Source organism: Triturus cristatus, chromosome 1_1 (assembly GCF_964204655.1).
Source record: "Triturus cristatus chromosome 1_1, aTriCri1.1, whole genome shotgun sequence".
Taxonomy (NCBI): Eukaryota; Metazoa; Chordata; class Amphibia; order Caudata; family Salamandridae; genus Triturus; species Triturus cristatus.
The window spans coordinates 1,206,637,295-1,206,663,811 of record NC_140579.1 but is presented as its reverse complement, the minus strand read 5'-3'; the positions used below and the strand labels follow the sequence as shown (position 1 = coordinate 1,206,663,811).

Here is a 26,517-nt window from a genome sequence, read left to right as displayed (position 1 = left end):
TGTGCAGTGAAATCCCCAAAAAGTGAATTCCCTTGGAGTCTACCATCGTTCTGAATGGGCAGAGCCTCTGGTTTTGATTGCCCCAGGTAAGCAGGGTGTGATTCAAGTATGTTAAACTTGTTACAGAACTATTTTAGCTGTTTGGTTAACTTAAATGGCCCAAAAAGTTGCCAAATTACGAGGAGATTGTTGGGCAGTGAACGCAATAGTCTGATCAGGAAATTGTGCCATTGTTTCTTTTCTTGTTCTTTATTTGCCTAATTACCCACGTTTGCTAAATATCACAACTTGTTTGTCGCTCCTTCTTTTCCACAGGTCCTGTTTTTTCCAGAGGGTACCACTTCCAGTGGACAAGTTCTGCTCAAGTTTAAACCAGGTGCGTCTGTAACTGCACCTAAGAAAACCCATTGCTCTGGGGGAAATGAGTAGGTAGCATTTGTGGTCCTTTTTTTGGAAAGAGAAAAATACTATCAGCTGCATATGATGGACCAAGAGTATACCATGTTTACCAATCAGGATAGTTAGCATGGCACATTTGTTCACATACTTACATTTTACTTCTGCTGTTGACCTCCAAATTATGTAGTTACTGATATGATGCCAGGTTCCACAATATCCTAGTTTGGAAAGCAAACATTGCCATGGCAGTATCTATTTGCGTATGTATGAAAGCAACGATAAACTACAATGTGGATTTATGTAAAGCAGCACTGTCTTGCCTCAAACCCCATCGCCCTATGTGTAAAGCACCAGCCATATAAGAATCCTTATTGCGCTGGTACGTAAATCCGTCTCCGATCTCCACATTTCTTGGGCATGTAAAGCAACAATGCACTTCAACCATTCTCATTGCCAGAGACCAAAATAATCCACAAGCTTGTTCTACATTTCAATACAAGCACTGTTGTCAGCATATTTCAAATAACTTGCCACCATCTCCCCCTCTTCATGCATTTTCTTAGTTCAGCCTGGGCTTCAGCTGAAATGCGAGGCTTCAGCCTCATCTACTGGAATCTGCGGTGCAAGGCCACGGATGACCATACAGAGTACCAACTGTTAAGATGTTTCACAGCAGCAGATAAAAAAGGTATCGCACAATTCCTGCTTCCTTTGTGGTGCTTCAACCTTCGCCACTTCATGAAGGCTAGGTGGTCTTCATATTCCAGGCTTCTGCTTGGTTCACCTTAAGATGAAATTGTAAACGCATATCTTTATGCCTGTGCTTTGCAGCACTCTATTACAGGCTACTTTCTTGAGCCCAGAGATATATGCTGTATATGTAATGGGTGAATCATAGGAACCACTGAAATGTGCTGAAGACGTACTCCATTGTTGTATATATCAATCAATCAATCAACTTGACTTTGTAGAGAGCACAAGACTAACCCATGAAGATGTATAGGCACTGGGTTCTTCCTGTGATCAGTTGAAGAGCCAGGTCTTGAGGCTTTTTCTGAATTCAGGGAGAGAGGATGATATTCAGAGGTGCAGGGGGAGTCATCCAGGACTTAGTGACGAGGTAGTCCACCACTGTTGCTTCAGTGGATGCGGGAAGTGTGAGCGAAGGGGAAGGCGGCGGAGCACAAGTGTCTGGGGGGGGGGGGGGGGGGGGTCTGGTGAAAGTTCAGGCGGTGGTTGATGTATGCTGGTCCTTAATTGTGGAGGGCCTTGTGGGCGTGTGTCACCATCTTGTATTTGCAACTGTTCTGGATGGGAGCCACTGGAGATTCCTGAGGTGGGGGTGATGTGGCTCCATTTGGGGAGGTTGAGGATGAGTCTGGCGGCCAAGCTCTGTATCGTCTGGAGTCTCTGCAAGAGTCAGGTGGTGAGTCCTGCGTAGAGTGCGTTTCCATAGTTCCAGTGGGTGGTTAACTAGGACTTGAGTGACCTCTTTCCTGGTGTTGACTGGGAGCCATCTGAAGATCTTTCAGAGCATGCAGAGGGTGTGGAAGCAGGTGGCGGAAACTGCATTGATCTAGTGCTTTACAGCGAGTTTGCTGTCCAGGATGATGTCGAGGTGCGGGTATGGTCTGCCGGTGTGGGTCCGAGTTCGGAGGGCCATCAGATATTGTTCTATGGAAGGTGTTATTCCCAAAAATCTGCACTTCCATCTTTTCCGTGTTGAGCTTCAGGCAGTTGATCTTCATCCAGTCAGTGACGCTTGTCATGCAGTTGTGGAAGTTGGTCCTGGTGGTGGAGGTATTTATTCATCGGCATTCACATTCTTGTATGTCTTTCTCATATGTATAAATGATGGAGTAACAAATCTGACCTACAGTCTCTGTCCCACCTAAAGAGAACAGTGGCATTTTGGAGTCAGAGTGCAGGTGGGTTGCTCTGTTGGGTGCAAGTACTGTCATTGGCCTCTGTTCCAAGGAGTCTATCTGTTGGCCCACATCTCCCATCTCACTTCAGACCACCTTGATTTCCTGGGCTACTTCATGCTTAAGGGGTGCTCTGTCGTCGCGCAGCATGAGGAAGAGAGTTTCCATAAACCCACATGTAACTTGGGTGTCATCTGTGTGGCTTTCCTGCTAGACAGCAGAAAGGGGTCACAAAGGGATGCGGGGTCTCAAGTCTGCTCCACACTAGTCTAGTGGCAGACTTGATTAGCATGTCCGTAATGGAGATCTCTCTCTTGCCCCAATGAGTCGTCATAGCAAAAGGCAGCCTACCTGCGATGTAGGTGGTGCTCTACAAGAAAGATACTGAGTGTCACAGTTCCCAGTGGCAACCTGGTGCCTTGGGGCCAGGAGGGCTACTAATGTAGGGAGTTTCTGCTTGAACTCACACGGCATCAGGGCAGGTGCACTCGTGGGTTTAAAACACACTACACACAGGCTGCAAATGTAGCACAAGCGCAGCCGCTCCTCAACTGGATTGGATTCAGCTAGCCTGTGCTGCGATGGGAGTAAAGTTCCCTACATTTGCAACCCCTCACAGCCCGCTGAAAGGGTACTCAGCGCCACTCTAGCGATAGTCTGTGCAAATGTGGCAGTCACTCCGCTTCCACTTGTGCCACTGTGTGTAGTCATGCATGACTTCCATGCTCACTCATGTAAAGGATCACAGCCGTGGGGAACTGAGATGGTGCTGCCTGTCCTTTTAGCGCCGCCTGCACAAGGCACCCCCACCCCACCCCACTCAATGCACAGGCTGCCAGGCCTGTCCCCACATTCACTGGTGTGTTGTAACTTCTGTCCCGGGCTGCCATCTTGCCACTAGCTTTGGGCTTTGCATAGTTCAGGCTGCGGGGGGGGCGCGACTCCAGCCGGCAGTAAGGAAGTGGCAGAGCCGTCCCCCTAGAATTCAGCCTCCACGTGGACTTGAAAGGGTGCTGCTGTCCACTTGTGATGAGCGCACCCGTGCCAACTCTCAGCTATTGGGCCTCCCAACCCTCTCTGCAAACAGGCACAGCAAGGCTGGCGGCGGTCTCCCGGGTGGGGGTTAGAGGGGCCAGTCCGGTTTGCTTGCTGTTTCTGGAGGTGAGCGGGGCACACAAGAACAGCCGCGCGCCCGCTGTTGGTCCCTGGGCTACTCCGGCCTTCCCCCTCACAGGCAAGACCCAGCGCACAGTAGACACTGCCATTTTACATACAAGAGCTGTTGGGCGGCCGCTCCCTACGTCAAGAAGCATTTGCAATGCAATAGGTCTCGCATTTTAGAAACTTTGAACTATTGGTATTGTAAATGACAATGCCTTTTATTATTGTAGGTTTTTTTCGACACATAAATAAAAGGCATTGTCATTTACAATGCCAATAGCTCAAAATCTCGCAATTGCGAGATCTTTGGCATTGCAAATGCTTGTTTTATCTATAGCACCTGGTGGAGATCTTATATCGGTATCTTGTTCCTAAATAAAATAGTTATACTTGGACACTTCCTGTGTTTCCTTACCAGTGTGCAACTTCTAAATGTAACCGAGCCCCCTCATGGAGGAAGAACAGGGGCATATGGTAGACAGCACAGCGTTCTAAGCTGCTATATACTGGTCGCCCTTCTTCACCTGAGGGAATGTCTTGCTATGGGTCAGTGTGATTTGTTATAAGTGTATTGCTCTACAATGTACTTTCAAATTGTCTCTCTTCTTTGAAAATGAATACAGATATATATTTTTTAAAATATATTGAACCTTTGTTCACCGTCACATTATACTGATCCATTGTAGGCATTTTGCGGTTAGCTGTCAGGTGTCAGACATGTGCAGATGATGTGGGTGGGGGAGAGGGGTTGGGGGGAGATGGGTTGGTCAGCTAACTTATAATGCGATGTAAAAAATGTACACTCTCTCTTCCCCAGCACAGTCAATTAGAGCAATGGGATAGAACCAGTCCTTGATATTTTAGGAGAGCTCTAGCATTTTCTTGGGCATGGAAATTCACACCCCCAGTCGGTCTTCATTGAAGAGTGCTGGCAGGGCAGAGTGGTGACTTGCTGCACGTGTGACGGGAGAGTTGTGCTTTTGAAATGTAATATCAATATTCAAACTGCACGCGTATGAAGGCACGACCTCTCCCACTAAACACACATACACACCTACCTTACTGACTGCAAATGCAGAACTTATGCAGTCACAGAGAAGGCAGTTTGTCAGGCTGAGCAGTAACAACAGAAGTAAAAGGGCCAGTCCTCATGGGAGGTAACAAATGGAGACAAAGCGATACCAAGGAGGGACTGAAAGCCATGTACGAATCAGAAGCCAGCATTTACGAAGGACAATGACACAAGCAAATGAAACATATGGGCGAAGAGTGGGCGGGGCTTCCAGTGCATATCCTAATACAGCATGGCTTGTAGAGCGAGCAGTGCATGTGCGCTGCCACTAGGCTCGACCTAACAATGTTTTATGGGTTTCCCTCACAAAGTAGGTGCCAGTATAACTTAATGTTTTTGTAAAACCAAGTCCACATTATGTCATTATGGAATTAAAACATTTCTGGACCCACTATGAGGGGGTTGTTTGTTTTCTGAAAAGAACTCACCCACATATCTGTATGTCACATAGTTCGCATGGAGTCAGTGCGAGACTGGTTAGCTCTACCTCACTCTTGGGGGAATTGCTTTGATCTATATTTTAGATGTGGAACCCCTAAACAACTAATAACTTTATTTCTATTACTGATGAGGAACTCTGGGCAGGTTAAAAGCCACAAAAGCTGAGACAAAAATGGACTAACAATGGTTTCTTCGTCAAAAGGTCAACATGTTTCAGCTGTTGCATTCAACATAAATGGTCCTCCTGCTTTCATTGGGACCATCCTGGTCTTACTTTTATTTTCTGAATTTAGACATACCACCTTTTATGTTGCCTAATCTTCCTGCAGAATACACCATCATTCATTCCACATTACCATTCATGTCACCTAACATTTGGTACTTTAATTGGCTGGGATCTCCCTAGTAATTTAGTGAAGCACGAGGTTCCTACTACACCACATCCCCGGAAATCACGGATGGGCCACCCTCACGCCACATATTCGTCAAGGCGTGCTTGGCCGTGCACCTACTCAGGTCCTTTATGTCCTGAATGTTTATTTGGAAGTGAATAGTAGGAGGGTACTTCTTGGCAAAGGCATAGCAGATCTTAGTATAAAGGATAATCCTATGTGAAATGGTGTGGTTGGTCGCGGCTTTGTCCTCCGTAGCTACAATAAAACACACGGAGGTAATCATCCACTATGTCCTAACTAATATGGCAATGAAATAAGACACTGCACATCTGGGGTCAAGTAGGGTGGAAGTGGAGGTAAGAAAAATGGAAGAGTAACAGTCTGAGGCAATCAGGCAAACTTATTATGTTAGATGGAGTCACCAGCTAGTCCATAACAGTATCTGCCTCCATAGCCTACTGTGCAAGGGATAGCGCAAAGCAAAGGAGGTCAGACAGGTAAAATTTAAAGGGGCTGATATCGTCTGACTGGACACTGTCAACATTGGACGAACTTAGCCCAGTGACCTCCATAGATGAAATTGGTGGCATGCTTCCTGGCCGCCAAGAGGACATCTGCGTCTTCATCTGTTAGACAAAATGACTCTCACTGCCGTCGCTCAAGCACCACCTGTTTGTAAGTGGGATAGAGGACCTGGCCATCCGGCTACAAGAGCAGGAATACTCAGCACGGGAGAAGAAGGTTTAGCTAAATGTGGAATCCACAACAAGGCTTGAATCCAGAAGGTTTCTGAGAAGACATTTGATCTATTCACCCACTCATGGTGAGATATTTTATAGGTGAGACAGTGATTAAGAGACCCGGATCTGTCTTTGTAGGACAAAAAAAGAAAAAAACACCTGTAACTGACATCGGCTGGTTTCTAATATTCTCCAGTGCCAACATGTTCAGAGGCAGAGTTCAGGGTGGAGCTGCTTCGTACCACCTGGCAGCCCCAGAATGCCATAGCCCTGGAAAAGATTTTCAGACCAAACTGAAGCTTGGGAGATAATTCATAAGGTGAGAAATCTGTGTGAAGTGTATCAATCATAATGGATAAAACTGGAAATTCTTCAACATGAGCAGTAGCCATGCAGCTTTTTAAAAATGGAAGAGCAATCAAGATTTGCACTCTGAGCGAAATACCACAATGTTTTTAAAGGCACAGGTTTTATCTAATTCTACTACGCCAAAGGAGGCCAAAACTTTGAGCTGGGGTTCATACCCTAAGTCACTCTCATGCTCCCACAGGTTGCCAACAGTGGACGAGCAACATTCAGGGGAGTACTAGTCAAGTCATCCTTAAAATTCCAGCCAGATTGGCACCCTGCACACTCGTGTGACAGGAATGACACACTTGCCATGTTGCTGCCCTGACAGAATGAGAATCAATCAGTCCAATCCTTGTTATCCTTCAGTTCTTACACCTTCAAGTGTGGCCAATATCTTTTTAGGTCTGCAGACCTAGCGCTGGAGCGTGCATGCGCTCTCGCTCTGCGAGAGCTTTTTGTCATCAATACGGTTTCCGAAGGGGACTTGAAGCCCCGCCCATCTTTTTGATTGGGTAGCGTCATTCTCCATGCTAAACGCTGGCTTCTGATTGAAAAGAAGGCTTCTTAGTCCTTCCTTGTTACCGCCCTGTCCACTTTTGGCCCCGCCCACCCAGACTGGATCTTTTACTTGCGGCATTTTACAGTCTTCTTCAATTACTCTGTGAGCACTTTTTTTTCCTCATTTGCGAAATGGGGGTGGGGTCTACGAGCAGCCTGCAGATAAAAGAGCTTTAACTAGAGAGAATATTATCTCAGTTGCCAGTTAACTGCAAATTGTTATTCGCTCGGCAGAAATAATCGCACAGCTTTTCCCGCAAAGTCATTTTCTGAAATTTGATACTGTGTCTGGTGTAGGGGGCTTGTGGGAGGCACCCCCGCCTGCATCCTCTCTCCAGAGGTTTAGGTTCCATTTAAAATACAAAAATACCTTCAATCGCCTCTGGGTTTGAAATGCTCCTGAAGAAATGCCGGAGGCTGCAGGTCATTTGGGCTAAAGAAAGGGGAGACCGTTCTAATGTCACATGAGGGCGTTGCTGACGGTTGTCTTTGCTTCTGGCTGTGTTTTTCGCTCCACATCCTGCCTGGAGGGCTATTATCCCATGGCACACAATGAATACGGTGATTGCGGGAGGCAAGTGACGTCCAGTTATACATGGGGTCCGAGGAGTGGCACGTAAATCCTTCTGTGCGTTGCCTATCCATGCCTGCCCTGTGGAATGATGCCGTTTGTGATGTCTCTTCTGGTGTCATGTACTCTGCACTACAGCTACTGGCTTCTCCTCAAGAACGAGGCCGAGTTTTGCCTCTACGGGTTTCAAACGACGCCTTTCTTGTCCTTGCAGAACAGAGTGCCTGTATAGGGAAGAGGTGCTGGAGGAAGGGTGATGGGCCAATGGCTGCATCTCCAAGGCAGCACTGGTGGTCACTCAGTCTGCACTGAGCTTCTGCATGTCCGGGGTATGTGATTTGCTTGAAGTCTGCATGGTTTTGGTGGCGCACATGGGTGGGGGAAGATGGAGTCGGTATATTCAATGGATAAGGAGAGGGTATCGCCGACCTGTGGACACAGTATACTGATGGGGGGTTATCCACCGGCTTGCACTGCCTGGAGAGAGAAGTGGGGAATCTACATGTACATAGCCAATTGTTAAGGGGGTGGGGGTGGAGTTTGTTATATACAGCTTGAGACCGCTGTATATAACAATAACCAGCTATGTTATTGAGGGGGTTGGTTTCCAACCTTCCATAGGAAAAAGAATATCTGGCAGACAGCTCCGTGCCCATTTACTGCCGCTCCCAAGATACACTTAAAATATAGGCTGCCACTCCCAAGAAACACTTAAAATATAGGCCAATCCTATGAGCAAACCTAAACATGGCTATTTAATGTCTAGGGAACTTGAAAGTTTATACAGCAATGTATAAATAATGTTTTATAGTCTGTTCCTTTAACGAGATGGAGATATCGCACCAGTGTAGGGGAGTTACCACCCAGCAGTTATTTGCAGATTAAAACTGGAAGTAGGAGTGCTTTTAAGACTTTTTTTTTCGTGCAAAATTATATAGCGCGAACTCGTCGCGAACGTATTTGCGTGTTTTACATAAGCACCAGGAATGTTTACACAAGGACATATATATATATATATATATATATATATATATATATATATATATATATACATATATATATACATATACATATACATATATATACATATATATTTGTTTATTTTTTTGGGTAGGCGTGGGGAGATTATGTGATTGGAGTCAACCCCAAGCCTCGTACCTTGGTTTCCCAGCTACAAAGTCGACAGTCTAGGCGTGAGCCACATCCTGTAGCATACAGTATAAGAAAACATTTTATGAAGTAATACAATTACGGGCCTCATAAACACAAGTAAATAATAAAATAAGCAAAGCATTGCATAAGTGAGTTTATGTATACACCCACTTTTTACATATAAGAATAAACTTGTTAGGGGCTTAAAAAGAAAAAAAACCTGCCACATCTTGGCAGGGTAAGCAAGTATTAAACCGATTGGCTGAGAATCGCTGGGAGCCTGAGACCAGCAGGCCGGTCTGGGGCAGTGAGACAGTTACACACTTTTGTTGGAAGAACCAATAAAGAAATCTGCAAAAAGAACTATAATTTCTTATCATTAAGGAAGAGGTGTGGCGCCGCGGCCAGGGCGACTGACACCGGACACTGGGGCTCACGGTTCGATCCCTGGCTCTGGCGGCAGGTCAGCCCAGCACCATGCGACTCTGGGCAATAGCTTGCTTAATCTTCCTGACGGCCCCCAGTGCCGGGATGCCTTCGGGTAGCTGTGCGCTTTACAAATACTGGATTTACATTTCAAACACTGCACAGCTCTACAAGTAAATCTGAAACCAGGAACTTCACTAAACACCACATACACTCCATAGCACATGGATAAAAGACATTGTCATTTACAACGCCAATAGCTCTAAGTTAAGCAAATGCGAGACCTATTGCATTTCCAATGCTTGTTCTAGATTGCAGTGACCCCTCCCCCCCCCCCCCCGCTCTTGTAGTTCACACAAGAAGGTTTCCTCCCTCTCTTCTAGAACTCTGACAAATTATCAGTACTGAATGTCATTTCAGGGTAAAAAAAGAGACAATGTGGTGAATGGTGACATGCCATGCTTCCATCTATCTGGCTTAGACAACAGCAAGGCATATAGATTTGGTAGATCTCATTTTGTTCAGTCTTAACCCAACTCATTTCGAATCTGTAAGCCTTGCGAAAAACATTTTGTTTAATGAGTCTTTTTATATAACTCCTCCGTGATGTAACTTTAATTCTGAGCTCCTCTGCTCGGTCCATTTGCACTCTCCTTCCTTGCCCCCGAGTTAACTCTGGTTTCTTCTTCAAACTGAGGCCTTCAGTTCAGTCCCGGCAATGGTAGCCCAACAGATGTCATTTCCTGTCCTAGTTAACTGTTGACTCAGCCTTTTAAATGCCGTCTCCAGCTAGCTAAGTGCATTGTCTGCTTTTCCGGACACCGCAATCCACGTCTACCATGGGAGAAAGGAAGTTTTGCCCACCCTGCTTATCAAACTCCGGCTTTCGGACCCTGTAAAAGCTTTAGATGGAAAAGAAATAAAATCAATTTATCCTCCACTACTACCCTGTTGGCTACAATGTTTTTGGTAAGGTGATCAGATCTTGCTGACCTTCATCCCCGAAAAGATTATCACCTGCAGTCTGCTATAATTGACATCTTCCGGTTGAAGGCCACACTGATCCTTGCCAACTACTAACTTTACACACCAATACCTTCGATTAGCTGTTGCCCTTCTTCCTGCACTGCTGCTCCTGGCTTCTGCTGCTGAGTAGTGGGGACAGGGAGAGGAGGGTGTCATGTGAGTACAAGACGCAGCAATGCTGGAAAGCAGTAGGAAGGTGAAAGGCGTGTATTTCACGTGTTTAAAAAATAAATACTATTAAAAGATGATCCCGCTCTTCTTCCTGCAGTGCTGCTCCTGGCTTCTGAAGCTGAGTAGTGGGGGCGGAGAGAGGGGGGTGTAAAGCGTATCCGGGACAGAGCAATGCTGGAAGGCATACAGGGCTCTGCTATATGAAAATGAAAGCGCAGTATGGCGGTCTGGCGCACTGTTATTAAATGAGAAATGGAAGTTTGTGGCTAGCCACGCATAAGAAAACAAGCGCGTGACTGTCGTTTTACATCCTACGTGCGTTCCTCATGCGGCACTACAATGAAAGTGAATGCGCCCATCATGCGCTGAATATTATTGAAAAGCATGGCGTGCCTGTAGTAAGAGAATATCCTTAAAAAATATAGTGCCTACAGCCTAAATAAGTGCTACGCAAACAAATGATGGACGGCATGCTGAATAAATCATACATTCACCCCCAGTCAAGAGATCTGGGTTAAATCTATCATTCTTTTGCTCACCATGCCACCCCAGTTTAGACCCAGCCATATTCAAATCAGTCTTGACCCTATGCCTCATTGGAATAGTTCAGACCGAACTGCTTAGCCAGGTCCTCCCTGAACCGGAAACAAGCATCCTGGGGCCAGTTTCTGGGTAGTACCTTTATCAGCCAGGCTAGCTTGAATCCAGTGGCACCGTGAGCAAGGGACCCAAGTCTGGGCATACCCATCCCACTTAGGGTGAAAAGTGCTACGCAAACAAATGATGGACGGAATGCTGAATAAATCATACATTCGCCCCCAGTCAAGAGATCTGGGTTAAATCCATTGTTCTTTTGCTCACCATGCCACCCCAGTTTAGACCCAGCCATATGCAAATCAGTCTTGACCCTGTGCCTCATGGGAACAGTCCAGACCGAACTGCCAAGCCAGGTCCTCCCTGAACCGGAAACAAGCATCCTGGGACCGGTTTCTGAGTATTACCCTTCATCAGCCAGGCTAGCTTGAATCCAGTGGCACAGCGAGCAAGGGACCCACGTCTGGGCATACCCATCTCACTTAGGGTGAAAAGTGCTACGGTCCTAGGATGCTTGTTTCCAGTCCAGGCAGGACCTGGCCTGGCAGTTCGGGCTGGACTGTTCCCATGAGGCACAGGGTCAAGACTGATTTGCATATGGCTTGGTCCAAACTGGAATGGCATGGTGAGCAAACAAATGATGGATTTAGGCCCAGATCTCTGTACTTGGGTGAATGTATGACGTTGTTCTGCATTCTGTCCATCAATTGTTCTTTTTGCATTTGTCACCCCGAGTGGGCCGGGTATGCAAAAACGTGGGTCCCGGCTCTCCATGCCACTGGAGTCAAGCTATCCTGGCTGATGAGGGCTGAAAGCCTGAAACCGGTCCTAGGATGCTTGTTTCCAGTCTAGGGAGGACCTGGCCTGTTAGTTCGGGACGGACTGTTCCCATTGGGTGCAGGGTCAAGACTGATTTGCATATGGCTTGGTCCAAACTGGAATGGCATCGTGAGCAAAAAACGATGGATTTAGGCCCAGATCTCTGTACTGGGGTGAATGTATGACATTGTTCTGCATTCTGTCCATCAATTGTTCTTTTTGCAACAGCCTAAATAAGACGCACTGTGTAACCACAGAAGAACAAGCATTTGCAATGCAATAGGTCTCGCATTTACTTGAGTTTGAGCTATTGGCATTGGAAATGACAATACCTTTTATTTATGTTTTGGGTTTTAAAACATAAATAAAAGGCATTGTCATTTACAATACTAATACCTTAAAATCTCACCTATTGCATTGAAAATGCTTATTAGAGGGTTGTAGAATGACGGGTGTCTGTAGGATGATGAAAAGTACCACTTCTGCAGTGTCGGTCGACGCAGCGTTCTAAACCCAGGCCCGCGTTTCTCTGCAGTGAGACATTTGGCCTGCTATTAAGGACCAGTAAAATCATACCTGCATGCCCAGTCCTACTCTGCCTTTTGCACACACTGTGCTTGCCACGGAGCGGCCGCACGTTAGAGAGCGGCCTACTGTATTATAATGATAGAGGCGCAGAACTGAACAGAAAGAATGCATTGTTTCCCACAGAGACGCAAACACGGAGACCTCCAAAATCTCTGCACTTACCACACTATTAGGTGGATTACCTCATGGGCAAGGAATGCACTGCTCGGTGGAAGAGCACAACCCATTTCCTCTGTTGACCTTGACAGGGTGCCCTCCGGCACTTTGTAATCACAGCAGAGATTGAAAAGGCATAGCAGGTCTCAGCTGTCAGCCTAAACTAACAATTGCCTCTGCATACTTTGCTTGTAAACAGAAGAACTTTCTCTAATTTCTCTGAGCCCGATTCACAAAGCCTTATACTCACAGCATATTTCCTTATTTCCCAACTCCCCGCGGTGAAGTATTGCAGCCAGTGCTCACACATTTGAGTAAGGGTGTGAGAAGAGGCCGCTTGCGCGTCCTGCGGGGGTATCAACTTACAATCCACAGCATGCCCCTTGGGAGAAGGACATGGAGGGGATTGGGGGAAATCAGATAAGAGGGGAGGGAGAGGTACACAGAGCAATTAAATGACGTGGTTGATCAAGCGATGGTGGGGGGGCATAGTGCAATGGGGTTGGATGGTATGGGGAGTGATCGTCAGGAAGCGGGCAATCCGCCTCTGCCTAACAAATAAAAACGAATGGATCCGACCTTGTGCGTAACGTAACTGGTGCGAATGTGATGTGCAATGTAGTTCGTGCTCACATAAAGTGCTCTAAAACCTTCGAGTCTAGTTCGCGTTCTAGAAAGCTGCAAAGGCGGTCCCTAAAGTGAAAGAGGACCGCGCTGTAAATTACAAAAAAAGAGTGCTCACTGACTTATGGAGACCGTGGGTGTAACGCCACAAGCAAACGATCCAGTTTGGGTGGGCAGGGCCTAAAGGAAACAGGGCGGTAACAAGGAGGGACTAAAAAGCCTCGCTCCCAATTCAAAGCCAACGTTTAGCATCAACGATGACGCAAGCCAATGGAAAGAAGGAGCGGAGCCTAGACTCCACTTCTGATATCTGCTTGATTACAAGAAGCCTTGCAGAGCGAGCAGCGCATGCGCGCTGCAACGCAGGTCTGTGAGACCTAAAAGGGGTCAGTCCTAATGGGAGGTAACAAATGGAGACAAGGCGGTACCAAGGAGGGACTAACAAGCCTATGTATGAATCAGAAGCCAGCATTTACGAAGGTCAATGACACAAGCGAATGAAAAATATGGGCGCGGCTTCCAATGCATACCTTAATACAGCATACCTCGCAGAGCGAGCAGCGCATGCACGCTGCCGCCAGGCTCGACCTAAAAAGAGGGTCGCTCCCCACTGCAGTGTGGCTCCAGCAGGTGGGCTGTGTGTACAGGCAACTCCCCCTGCTCAACAGGACTCTTTTTCCGCCAGGGGGGTCCCCGGCCATTCGTGGCCTGAAGAGGGCAGCGGAGCTCCAGTAAAAGGCTCCTACACGGTTGCAATGTTGGACATGCCCCCACACCTTACTGATTTAGAGGCACGATGCATGCAGACTACATGGTAAGTCATGTTGAGAAAAATAATTGCTACTTTGGCTGAGACAGGATCGGGTGTAGCAATTTCAAACCTCATCTGCTTTCCTGCAGTTTGTTTTATTAACCTTGTTAATTGGCAGTGTACAGAAGTGGTGTTTCTTCACAAAGTTCCATATATAAATGTCTTTAACATATTTCTTATCTGAACGTTTGTACAACTTATAAACCTTCCATTATATACACCTGTGAGTGTGTTCAGGAATCTGTTAAGGACAGAAAAGCCAGTGTATGATGTGTTTAATACCCCTTTTCTCACAACCTCTCTGCTTTATTTCAGGTGCCTTTATTGCTGGGGTGCCGATTCAACCTGTCCTTGTCCGATATCCCAACAAAATGGTGAGTCAGCAAGTCCAAATCAGTCTGTGGGTTTCTTAACACGTTGAAGACTTATATTCTTCATTTTTGAGTTTACAGTGGCTATTTTCTATACTGCACAGATGTCCTAACTGCCTTGTGTGAAATGCTCAGGCTGCAGGTCAGTGCAAGTGTCTTCGAACTAAACAGTGGTGTAAAAGCAGACCAAAGTATCTGTGAAAACTGTATTGTTTTCAAGCACATGTCCACTCTCCTTTTGGAAGCTGGTTTTCTGGCGCACATTTATACCAGGTCATTGTGCGAAAGGAGGTTCCTGGTAGCAGAACTTGATTTTAATTATAGTGAGATGGGTTAACTTCCTTCAGGAAGTAGTGACTCCTTCAGGCACGACCTGGGTAAAGATTCTGTAAGTGAAGGCTGAAATAAAAGTTGAAACAGGAAAGATTAAAGGGTGTGTGAAAAAAATCCTTGCTCGATTGGGAGTTATTCAGTCTGACTTTCCGTGGAGGGGAGCTGATTCAAGGTGCCAGGCGTGAAGCATGCTAGGGAGCTGGTAATCACCATATGATGTGTTTATTTGAGAATAATGAAAGACCCTCCACACAAACACAGGGATTGGTGGCTTGGGCATGCTACGTTTGTTGTTAAGATAGGCGCATACATCAAATGGGCAAAGTGTCTAGATGTAGAGATACCTACCTGGAGAAAGATACAGTGGGTGCATTATTGGTTCTTCCCCCAAAGCAAATATTAAAACATAGTAGAAGAAAATGGTACACAAATTCTCCATATAAGAAGCAGATGTGAAAGTGCACTTTGAATCTCAGTAATAGTATTTGGGTCATGAATGTGTATGTTTGTCCCTGTGTTTGTATGTGATAGTGTGCACCCAAGTCCATTTATTAAACTTCAAAGGCTCTTATACTCACGATTGCTTTGTGCCATTTCTCAATGCTTGATCCTTATTTGGATTCCTAATGCTCTGCAATGGGTACCCACCAGGATTTGTCCGTCCAGTCTACTGAGACCAATCCAAGCTATTCTGTGTCTTTCTACATCTAGATGGACTCAAAGATGATGTTCATTATTTGGACGCAGTAACAAAAGGCTGAAAGCGAAAGATACATCAGAGATGCATCTTCAAGGTGTATTTTATTCACATGAACACCAGAGACTTCCATGTTCCCACCTTGGCAGTAGCTATCTGACCAGCCTGAAAATCATTTCCATTCCTTGACATAATTAAATTCTGCAAGCACCACAATTACCTCTACCAAGTCAGTGCACTACGTCACCCCCCTTTCTTTTCCTTCAGAAATGAAACTAGGAAAAATAGCAATCATACTATGTTTAGACATCTATATACTCAACGCTTCCTGAGCCACTATAATCACCTCCTGCTACCGGCTACTCTAAAGCTCTGCTGGCTTTAGAGACACACAGACACTCACACTAATCTGTACTCCTTCTTGCACAGTGCACTTTCATCCACTTTACCATCCCAAACTTCATTGCTTGCCACCAGTATCTTTACCTGACATGTTTCTATTTAACATTTTGACCCAAGGAACTACAAGGGTCAGGCAAATTATTTCTCTATATATGTGGTCACCAAAGTATTATAGCAAGAACCAGCTCAATTTAAAAATCATTTTATTTCATTTTGAAATATCAGAATGCTCCAAACTTCTCTATCTATGACCTTCAGTAGTTAGCTGGTATGACTGATTACGTGATTTAGAGTACTTGCTGCATCTGTAGTTGACAACCACATCTCATTTATCAACACCAATTTGTAGACTCTGGTAAACCTGGTTCTCCAGTATTGGGGTGTCTTTCATAGATTCACATGCTTGAATATTCCCCGTCATCGGAGTGGGAGTCCCACGGTAAATAATATAGCAATATATACAGTCATTATATATATATATATATATATATATATATATATATATATATATATATATATATATATATATATATATATATATATATATATATATATATATATACATAAGTAATCATATAAAAACAGAGATATAAGTAAGTGATAAACATCAAGAATGTCCCTATATGAAATCTCCATAGAGATACATGGAAAGAAAAAAGAGACATTCGCAGTCTATCTCTGTCATTATGTTAGTCCAAACTATGGCCAATCAGGTGCCAGCTCCTCTCTAGAACCTTCTCCTCAGAGCTCCTCACCTCAGATTTTTCTACCGCACGTCGTGTGACAGGGAGTCTCCCTGAGCTCTGCTCAGTTTTTCTCTTCAACATGTCTTCAAGTAAGAAGTCTTTGTTTAGACCTTGTTCCTCTTGTGGAAAGCTACGTTTGTTCTCAGAAGATCCACACAGTAAGTGTATTTATTGTCTTTACCCTGACCACGAAGTGGGTAAATGTAAATTCTGTAGAACTTTTTCTACAAAAACTCTGAAAGACGGTGAAGGCCGTCTCTTGTTATGGCTCCAGAGACTTAAGGATAAGGATGAAGTAGTTTCTGAGGTAGAAAGCTTTACTTCTGGCCGTTCCCACACAGCCTCTAAACGCAGTAGTGTACAAGACCTACCTTCGCCTTTTCTTAAAAAGAAGAAAATGTCTCTGTCTATGACATCTGCCACGTCTTCTTCCATGGCTACTGCGTTGTCGCCCACGAGACATAGTTCTCAGGCTGCTGATGCTTCGACTTCCCAGTTTTCTGGCAAAAAACTGGCTTCTTCGTCGACGAGTCTTCCGACGACGAAATCCGCAGTTTCCTGCTCGTCGACGGTGACTCTGAGTACGACGTCAGCATCAAGATCGTCGTCGACGTTGATCATCAGTACTATAAAGACTGTGTCATCTGTATTGCCTATTGCATCGTCGTCGACGAAGAAGGAAAAGACCTCGTCGACGTTACCATTGTCGTCGTCTAAGATTGCAAAATCTGCCTCGTCGGCGATTTCGTCGTCGATTGCTTCGTCGACGAGTGCTCCGTCGACGAAGAAAAAGAAGAACTCGTCGCCGTTCCCGTCGACGATGGTTCCGTCGACGATGGTTCCGTCGACGATGGTTCCGTCGACGGTGGTGCCGTCGACGGTGGTTCCATCGCTGTTGGTTCCGTCGACGGTTCCGTCTACGAAGATGTCGTCAGTGGCCTCTATACCTCAGATCCCGTCGACGGCAGTCTCATCGGTGAAAATAAAGATTAAAAGAATGCAGAGGTCATTAAATACACAAATTTCTTCCGCGTCTTCAGCGACTACTTCGTCTTTTGCTGCTGCTCCCTTGTTGCCATTGCCACCAAGTAGTCAACATGAGGTCATACCTTTGGATGATTCCCACCTTCCTTCACCTTTGTTTGCGACTGATTCGGATCAAGATTCAGAAAAAGGTTTACCTGAATCGTTTGGAACGGCACACAGTCCGTCGGATTTAATAATAAAATGCCAGGATGAAACTAGTGAGGACGAGGAAAGGTTTTACCAGGAGGAAATTCCTACGGAAGGACAAACTGCGACGTTACCACTGACGCTTATTACAAATCTTCAACTCATGTTGGACGATTATAATCGGCGTTTTCCTCTAACACCGCAAGAGTCTGTAGTTCCGGCTACTCCAGTGGTACCAACATCTATATCGAAACCAATGCCAGTTGTAATACCTTCAGTACCGCTCAGACAATCATCATCTCTGACGTTACCTCATCAAGAAACTGAAGAGGAAGTTCCTCAGGACAGGAAAGATGGTGAGATCCTGGATGATGGGGGCGATGGTGATGAGGATGATGACGATATGGCGGAGTGGGATGACTACCATGCCCAGACACCATCTCCGGTGGTACCTGGTGACTCACCACCTGTTGACATTGCAAGTTTTCACCAGTTGATGGATAGGGCAGCCCAACGGTTCAAATTAACAACGGAGCATAAAGAGGAGAATTGTTTCCTGTACGATTTTAAAAATCAGCCTTTCAAGCAGACACATACAATCCCTATTATAGAATTCATTTGGGAGGAAGGCAAAAAGATAATGAAGACACCAAATAGCCTTCCGGCACAAGTGCCTAGACTGGAGAAAAAGTATAAGTCACCTTTAGGAGCTCCAGCGTGCCTCACTGGTCAATCAAAACCAGATTCTGTAATCACACAGGCAGCGCAACGTCGGGCTAGAAACCCTGCGTCTACGATCACTGCACCACCTGATCGTGAGGGACGTCGATTGGATGCCATATGGCGAAAATTTTCATCGATGGCTTCCACCATTGTAAGAGTGGCTAATGCCATAGCCATCTTAGGTCGTTACGACCGTCAAGTATGGGCGGATATATCTGCTCTAGTTGAAAAACTGCCTGAGACGTCTAGGAGTGAAGCTGTGAAGCTACTCCAAGAGGGAGAGAGTACTTCTGCAGAGATAATTGACTGTGCAGTGGATATCGCATGTACGGGGGTTCCGTCAGCTTGGTCTTCTTTGTTTTGTTTGTTTTGTGGTTTTTTTTTTATTTGGTGGGCGTTGTCGGCTACTATCTGATGGTATATCTTTCCCACATCATGTCAGACTTGCACCCTGGATGCTCATGTGCCATCTCAAAGATTTTTTTTGTGCTGTTTGGTCAGGAAGCAAATGTCAAATCTCAAGGTGCCCAAAAAACTTTGGGAGACTCCTTAATGGAACAGTGAGCAAAACCGCTGGAAAACCAGAGAAAACGGAGACAAGGGGAAATCATTGAAGGATGACGGATAACTACTGGATATCACTGGAGTGCCTCATGGAGAACCTAACTGCGTAGTCTGAGAATCTGCAAATGGGGGTTGGAACCATTGAGGGAAATGGAGACCCCCCCCCACACTTTAGTTTCTGCCCCAACTGACACCAAATATTTGCACAAAAGAACACTTACAAAGTCTGCACCCTCTGCCTGCCCAGGGACCACAGTGCTGAAGGCTGTGAGGTAGGTGCTGAGTTCCAACTTAGGGCACTCCAGCCCTGAGCGCACAACGCTGCTATGCATTCACAGCAAAAATAGCAACCCTTTCTCCGGGATCTCAGTCTGTTCAGTGATTGATGATGAATAGGTAAAAGATAAACGAGGTGGTGCAAAGGAGGGTTCTGATGTCAAAAATGACGCCAAAGCCAAAAAAGAGAAGTCTGTGAAGAAACGGCCGAGGGCAGGATAACACGGGAGGCATACTGAAGTAACACCTCAGAGGCATAGCAGGCCTAATTTAAAAGCCTTCCGGCTGTGGAATCTGAAGACTCCCTTCATGCCAAAACTCTTGGCAAGCGAATGGAGGTCGCAGCAAAAACAACCCCCAGGGTGCTGACACAAAGACACTGCTGATAGTAGACTCATAGATACTGGTAAAATGCTGAAAAGGGATTGGAGGGAGGAAAAAGGAGCTAAAGCAAGTTGAGTTACAACAGCCTACAAAGCCTACCCCTCCTGAGCTCCGAGAAGACGTTTTCCACGAGGAGTAAGACATGCGAGGAGGGCTCTTTGCAGGAATTTGAAAGCGCCAGAGGTGAAAATCGGGATTCCTATTCTTCTGAGTAGAGCTTCAATTGCTATCCCTTAAGGCCTTCACCCCCTGTATAGTCGCGTGCCATCACAAAAGAAGAGCCACTACTCCCGAGTATTCTGTTCTGGGGGACTGAGGTCTAGCGTGAACCAACCGCCTGTAAAACAGTAATTCCAAGGGCCTGAAAAAATATAAATAGTCTTCCCAAAGCCCCATGCAGTTGCAGAGACAATTATAGTGACCAAAGCCAAAAAAGAGCAAAACCCATGTCGTCAATGGGCCCTTCACCTGAGAAAGAAAGCAAGAGAGTGAAGATGGCGGGATGCAACTGCCATCCAATGGAGAATAACTAACTCCAACACACTCTGCAATCACTACGAATATCAAAAGGGGGTGGAGATCGAGGTGTTGATGCAGCACCTTCCTAACCAATATGAAAAGTGGATAAAGACCATTATCCAAGGTGGCAAAATGATTACCAATACCCCTCTGAAGTCAGTGGTAGACACCGTGGATACAGCAAGCAGACTGCTTTGTATGCGCACTAGCCTCAGAAGACATGCTTGAGTGCATGTCTGTAGTTGGAAGCAGGAGGTACAGTCTGTCGTAGAACAGTCTTCATGTGAGGACATCTGATAAGAGCTGTGGATGGTGCTCTCCAGTGGATCAGAGAGGACAGCGACATGGCAATGGCAGCCTTGCAGCCATATCAAAAGGCGTTACACACCAATGATGAGGCCTTCAGAAAGAGGAGGGTTTGTACCAATACTGTACAGCGATCAATTGCTTTGCAGCCAGGAGCACAAGTAGCAACCCCACGGTGACAGTTCCCACAACACCATGTCAGCCCTTATGGGGAAGGGCCAGGGAAAAAGCATGGACCCCAAAAGGGTCATACTCCTTTGACACCTGACTCCAGGGACAAGAACCCCGGACATACAACACTAGTGAGGGGGCAGAATAAGAGAGTTCTTTTGGGAATAGAGAACAATCTCCTCCGACAAGTGGATACAAAACAATATGCAATATGACTATTGTATTGAACTCTTAAGTGAACAGCCAGCAATAAAGCCAAAAAGAGAACGCATACCAAGGAGGTGACAGAACTCCTGTAAAAACAAGTGATAGAGAAGGATCCAAAGAAGTAGACCAAGGGGTCTACTTTCTGATACCAAAATTAAACTAGACAAGACCTATTCTGGCTGGTAAAGGTGATCTCTTTCATACAATATCAAAGGAGCACAGTCATACATACCCTACACAAACTGAGGTTTTCACTGAATTTAAAGGAAGCCACCCTGATACAAAAGAAGGATAAGACATTTCCTTTGAGAATGACTCAGTTTCAGGGATGCCAAAGCATTCCCCACAAGCAAAAGGATCTGGTCATTGACGGAGCAAACTCTCCTCTACCAGAATGGGCAATTTCTGACAGTGAGGACATTTGGGAGATTGATGAGCATGATGGCCTCATGCGTTCCCCTAATTCCCATGCCGGACTCCACATGAGACCAGCCCAGTAGGGGCTTCAGAGCTGGTGATCACATGTAACTGGATGCTGGGAGGTTCTAGTGGTTGTTTCAGAGAAGGTACAGAAGGACACAGGTGGAACATGAGCAGCATAGTCGTTGGCAGTTCTTTCACACAGTCAACTCCGTCACTAAATGTTACCATAGATGTATCCTAAACCTGCTAACTATGCAAAAGAGACATGTCTTCTACACCGAACCAACCATGAGGACTTAGAATTTGGATATCTGGGGCTCCCTCAGAGAATCTAGGTCACAGAGAATCTTGAAAGTCTTAAAGAAAGCAAGAAGGCCAAGCTCAAGAAAATGCTACTTTGCCACAAAGTGGAAGGGTTATATCCTACAACAAGGAATGGTATAACAAAGGGCACTGCTTCTGTTAGATACCCAACTCACCTGCTAGATGAGCATCTCACTTACACATGACTTAATGTCCACCTATCCGCAGTAGTGGCCATCACAAGGGGACCAGTGGGTCGAAGCTCCTTCAATACGCCAGTCATCAAAAGATTTCTAGAAAGAGCAAAAAGAAGAGCCCCACCCAGATCAGCACCCACGCCTATGTGGAATCAAAACATGAAGCAGGTACAGCTAATGAAAGAACCTTTCGAGCCAATGCATAAGGCAGGACTCAAATTCTTCATGTAAAAAAACAGCACTTTTGAAAGTCAACACATCAGCGAGATGCAAGGACTAACACAGAAACCCTACTTTTGCAGCATGAATCTTTTCTGGATTCACATGCTATAAATTATTACGCAATCCAGTGGTTGGGTCCGGGATTCGCTCGAAAAACATTTTTCTTTCTACTATTTTTGTCTTTTATTGTTGGTTGACTCGACATGCCTCTATTTGGTGCCTCTTGTGACGTTGTTGTGCTTCCTCCGAAAGCTCCCACCTTTGGACGCATTCTTCAGATTCTTTTATTCCACTGTTGGGTCTGGATGCATGCAGAAGGCTCTCCAACAATCTGAAAGAAGACTTGACGAAAATCGAGTAAAAATTGTCAAAGGTCCACCAGAGCGAAGACGACATGAAAAGAAGGTACCGGAGAAGTTCTGGGAGCAGGGCAACGTATCTTTAGCGACGGCTCCGGAGAATGCACATGCAGGGGGATCCCTGTACTCCATGATGGAGAAATCAAAAGCTACTGGCCAATCTCCCTGCTCCCCTTCCCAGCGAAAGTACTGGAAAAGATTATCAACCATCAACTCATGGCACACCTGGAGCAGAACGGGCTACTCAAAGCCTCCCAATCTGGCTTCCGCAGCAATCACAGCACCGAAACTGCATGATCGCAGCCACCAACGACATCCAAACCCTTCTCGACCGAGGAGAAACAGCAGCTTTGATCCTCCTTGACCTTTCGGCAGCCTTCAACACCGTAACCCACCACACACTGATTGAAAAACTCCACCACTTCGGCATTCAAGGGGACACACTCAGATGGATCACCTCCTTCCCCACTGGAAGAACCCATAGGATCCACCTCCCACCCTTCACCTCTGAACCCAGGAAGATCACCTGCGTGTCCCCCAGGGCTCATCCTTCACCCCCACGTTCTTCAATGCATATATGTCGATGCTGGCTGTTGGACTTGGCCCTTTTTGGCAGGTCCACCCCTGAATTTTTTGCCTTAAGCTCTGACATGGTGGTAGTGATTTTAGGCCTCTGCGCACTTTTGCACTGTGCCCAGTGTAAAGTGCGTGCGCACTCTGAGTGTGTGTGATGAGATTGGCCTGCCCTCCCATAGGAATGCATGGGGGATATGAGTGTCCATGGTAATTCCTGGTATGAGGGGAGTGCAGGGTCAAGTTTAGTATGTGCAAACTCGTGAGAATAAAAGCTGCACAATAGTGTGCGCAGATTTATTGTGGTTATTTTAGAAAAGCCACTTTTAGTAGTTGGCATTTCTGTGTGCTTTGTGTCTGCCTACATGATGTGAATTGCATGTCTGGCTTGTGATTGACAGGAGCTGAGAGGGCTGGGAAATTCCAGGAGCCAGGATGAGTCTGCCCGGTGGTGAATGGAGAGATCTGCATGTAGATGGGAGGGAGGAGTTGCACCTGGGACCTGAATAGGGCTGTGCCTTCCCTCCAGAATGCTGGCTCCGCCCCCTGTGGTGCGTCTAATCCCTGAGCCCCCATCTGGCAAAGGCGAGAGGAGCTGAACAAAACAAAGTGCTCCAAAGCGCCCCCAAACCAGTTGCATCTGGTTTTTCCCCCAGCCCTGTGCTGTGTCACAAAGGGAAATGTGTGTATAAAAGAAGGGGCTGTGACCCCATGAAGTTGTTCTGCTTTGGATCCTGATTCCTGCGGGGCGTGCTGCTGCTGGGGCCCAGGAGGACTTACCAGGAGGGCTGCCTCCCCGGGCCCAGCTATGCCCTGGAACCTTTTTGCTTCATCTCTTTTAGCCTTATGGACTTTAGGCTGCCCTAGCGCCCTGTAAGCGCTTTGCTTTATTTTTAAGAGCGAGGCCCGCAGAAGCCCTGGGTCCCAGGAGGGGGCCCAGGTGAAGTTGGTGGTGTCCTCGAGGATTGTCGCATGCCTGCGCGGGGCTCCCGTGAGGGAGGGGGAGCCCCGCAGGCACCAGCAAGAAAGGAGCGGAGTCCCCAGAGAGCAGCCCGGTGAGTTGAAAAGGGCTGGGGGGCTCCGTGTGTGCTATTGTTGGTGCCTGATCAAGGCACAGTACCATTCGTGCATTTCGAGCGGCCCCGTCTTGCAGTGGGCCGCTCCAACAATGGGCGCATTTATTCTAGAGGGGCCCAGGCTTTTTCCCGTGTTGTGGGATCACCCCTCCACAGCTGCCCTGTTACGAATGAGGGCAGCTGCAACGTCCGGTGGTCATAGTTGTTTGGGGAGCCAGCGCGCTCCAATGAGGGCCCCGTAGTTAGGGGCCCCTGAGGCCCACAGTACTGGGGGGCATGTTTATTCTTAGAGCCTAGATGGCTCCAACGCTTCGCATTATTTGTTTCAGGGCCCCGTGTGGCTCCCACGAAGGGGGCACATTTGTTTAAAGGGCCATTGAGAGCCCATGCCTCATATTTAACTTTCCCAGCTGCCCAGCAAGTAGTGGGCAGCTGCACCATTTTGGTTGTTCTTTATTTGGGGACATGTCTTCTACGCTGGGAGTGAGATGCACTCCTCTGCCCCAGTACTTTTCTTCACAGCTGCGCAGCACTTAGTGCCAGCTGCAACGTTTAGGCTTGCGCAATTGCTTACCCCTGACTCCTGCTGCAGTGGCAGCGCGCCCTGACTATTGGACAGAGGGCATTTTAGCCCCTTACAAATAGCCAGTTGGCCAGGGGGACTATTAGGTTTTTAGGGCGCCAGGCCCTAGTGTGAGTTATGTGGTGCTAGGAAATGTAATTGATATAGTATGTTTTATGTACCCTGTTTTATTGTAATGACAAACGTGAGATCTCCCTAGGACCAAGGAATGTACCGTCACTTTCCCAGGGAGAGAATATCAGTTCCAAACTTATGGAATATAACATATACACAGGACTTCCTAAGGTGGGCAAACTTTCAACACTCCCCCAAAGGCAAGGCAAGAAAACAATATATACACAGACTTTGCACATCACTTGCCAGGATTAGACCAACTCCCTATAACACAATTGCCTGCTAGAAGGGAATTCACCCATCCTTCTTCAACAGAATACTTGGCCAAGAAGAGTCCACACCTCCTGCTACAAGGAAAAGACGCATTGGTATATCTGGGATGTATTTATTAGTAAATAGCACCACACAGTAAGCCAAATGCACCTAACATAGCAGACTCTAACATATCAATAGTATGATTGAAACACAATCAATGCAAATATATATATATGTAGAAATATATATGTATGGATATAAGAATCAGAAATAAGAAGGAAAGGAGAGAATCAGTAAAGAATCAAGAGACAGTTAGTAGCAGAGACACCTCACCTAATGGCCCATCATTTCACCCCACTTTGTTCAAGGGGAGTCCATTGCTTGAACCGGGCGAAAGCTCAGAGGTGACACCACTTTCCGTGACAACACGTCTGCTCCACGGATGAACTCCCACCAGGCCAGTGTAGACTCCCCTTTTTAATACACATTCAAACACAGCGAAACTTCTAGCAAACTCTGCCCCCTAGTTCTCATGAGAGCCCGTACCAGCTTGCTCCAAGGTCACAGCAATGGTTGATGAGGCCCTTGCTATGGCTACAAGTCAAACCATGTACATTCCTCTGATAAGAACCAGTTCTCTCTAGTCAGTAAAAGCAGGAGGAAAGCAAAACATGCCCTCTTCTTCGTGCAGGCACAGAAAATGGCTTCAGCATGAAAATGAAGTTAGTTAAGCCATGCACTCAAAGGCCCAAAGCAAGATGGAATCAGAAAAACAAGGATGACATGAAACCATGTCAAAGGCACCTATAATTCTCATCCACACAACTTACAAGCACCACTGTGCACACAGAAAAGTTTGAAGCAAGGTAAAGTCAGAAGGCAGAATGACATTAGACCACGTCAAAGCCAATAGGTCAGTCATAATTCACCTAACCCAAATACCATTATACACTTAATCCCTCAGTATACAACATTGAGCACGTGTGCACCACCACCCACAAGACTGCACCTCAACATCCCATACCTTCTATTCTTGGAAAGACTATTCCACTAAAACGCAGAAGAAAAGCAGGCATATGCAAACCCATCCTACATTAAGGCTAAGGTAACATAACACACTTAAGTCAAAACAAAATGGTGGTGGTTGAGGGTCATCATAGGGTGTCAGACCACAGAAGTGGCTCATTCACTTCATTTATGCTTCTAGATCTGATTTTATGATTGAGGTTTTGCCTACTACGTTATGTTTATTCTCTACTGTGGTTTAGGTATGAGTTTCTCCCTATTGCGGTTCATGTTAGTGAGTTTATTTCCTAATGCGAGTTATGTTTAGGAGATTATGGTCTACTATGTTTAGGCTTATGAGGTTGGCGCAGAATATATTTCTCGCCTGATATGATACTGTGCGTAATATGATTTGTTGCAGGTTGATGCTGAGTATAGTGTGCCAGTAATTACTGGTTGTGGTCTACGTTTATGATATGTCCTTACTTTTACTATTTTTACCAAGTGATGATTCTGACCGTGGCCCACGTGGCCCTGTCATGTGTAAATAATCCC

General features: G+C 46.2%; 1 protein-coding gene across 11 annotated transcripts in view; it reads left to right on the top strand.

Moving 5' to 3' along the window:
* The window catches only part of LPCAT4 (lysophosphatidylcholine acyltransferase 4), a 1,035,593-nt gene that overhangs the window by 543,663 nt on the left and 465,413 nt on the right, over positions 1-26,517 (top strand). For all 11 annotated transcript variants that reach the window (XM_085651786.1, XM_085651792.1, XM_085651797.1 and 8 more), the window contains exons 5-6: positions 316-376; positions 14,296-14,354. In XM_085651786.1, the coding sequence (XP_085507912.1) occupies positions 316-376; positions 14,296-14,354 (120 nt within the window). The remainder of the gene's footprint in view (positions 1-315; positions 377-14,295; positions 14,355-26,517) is intronic.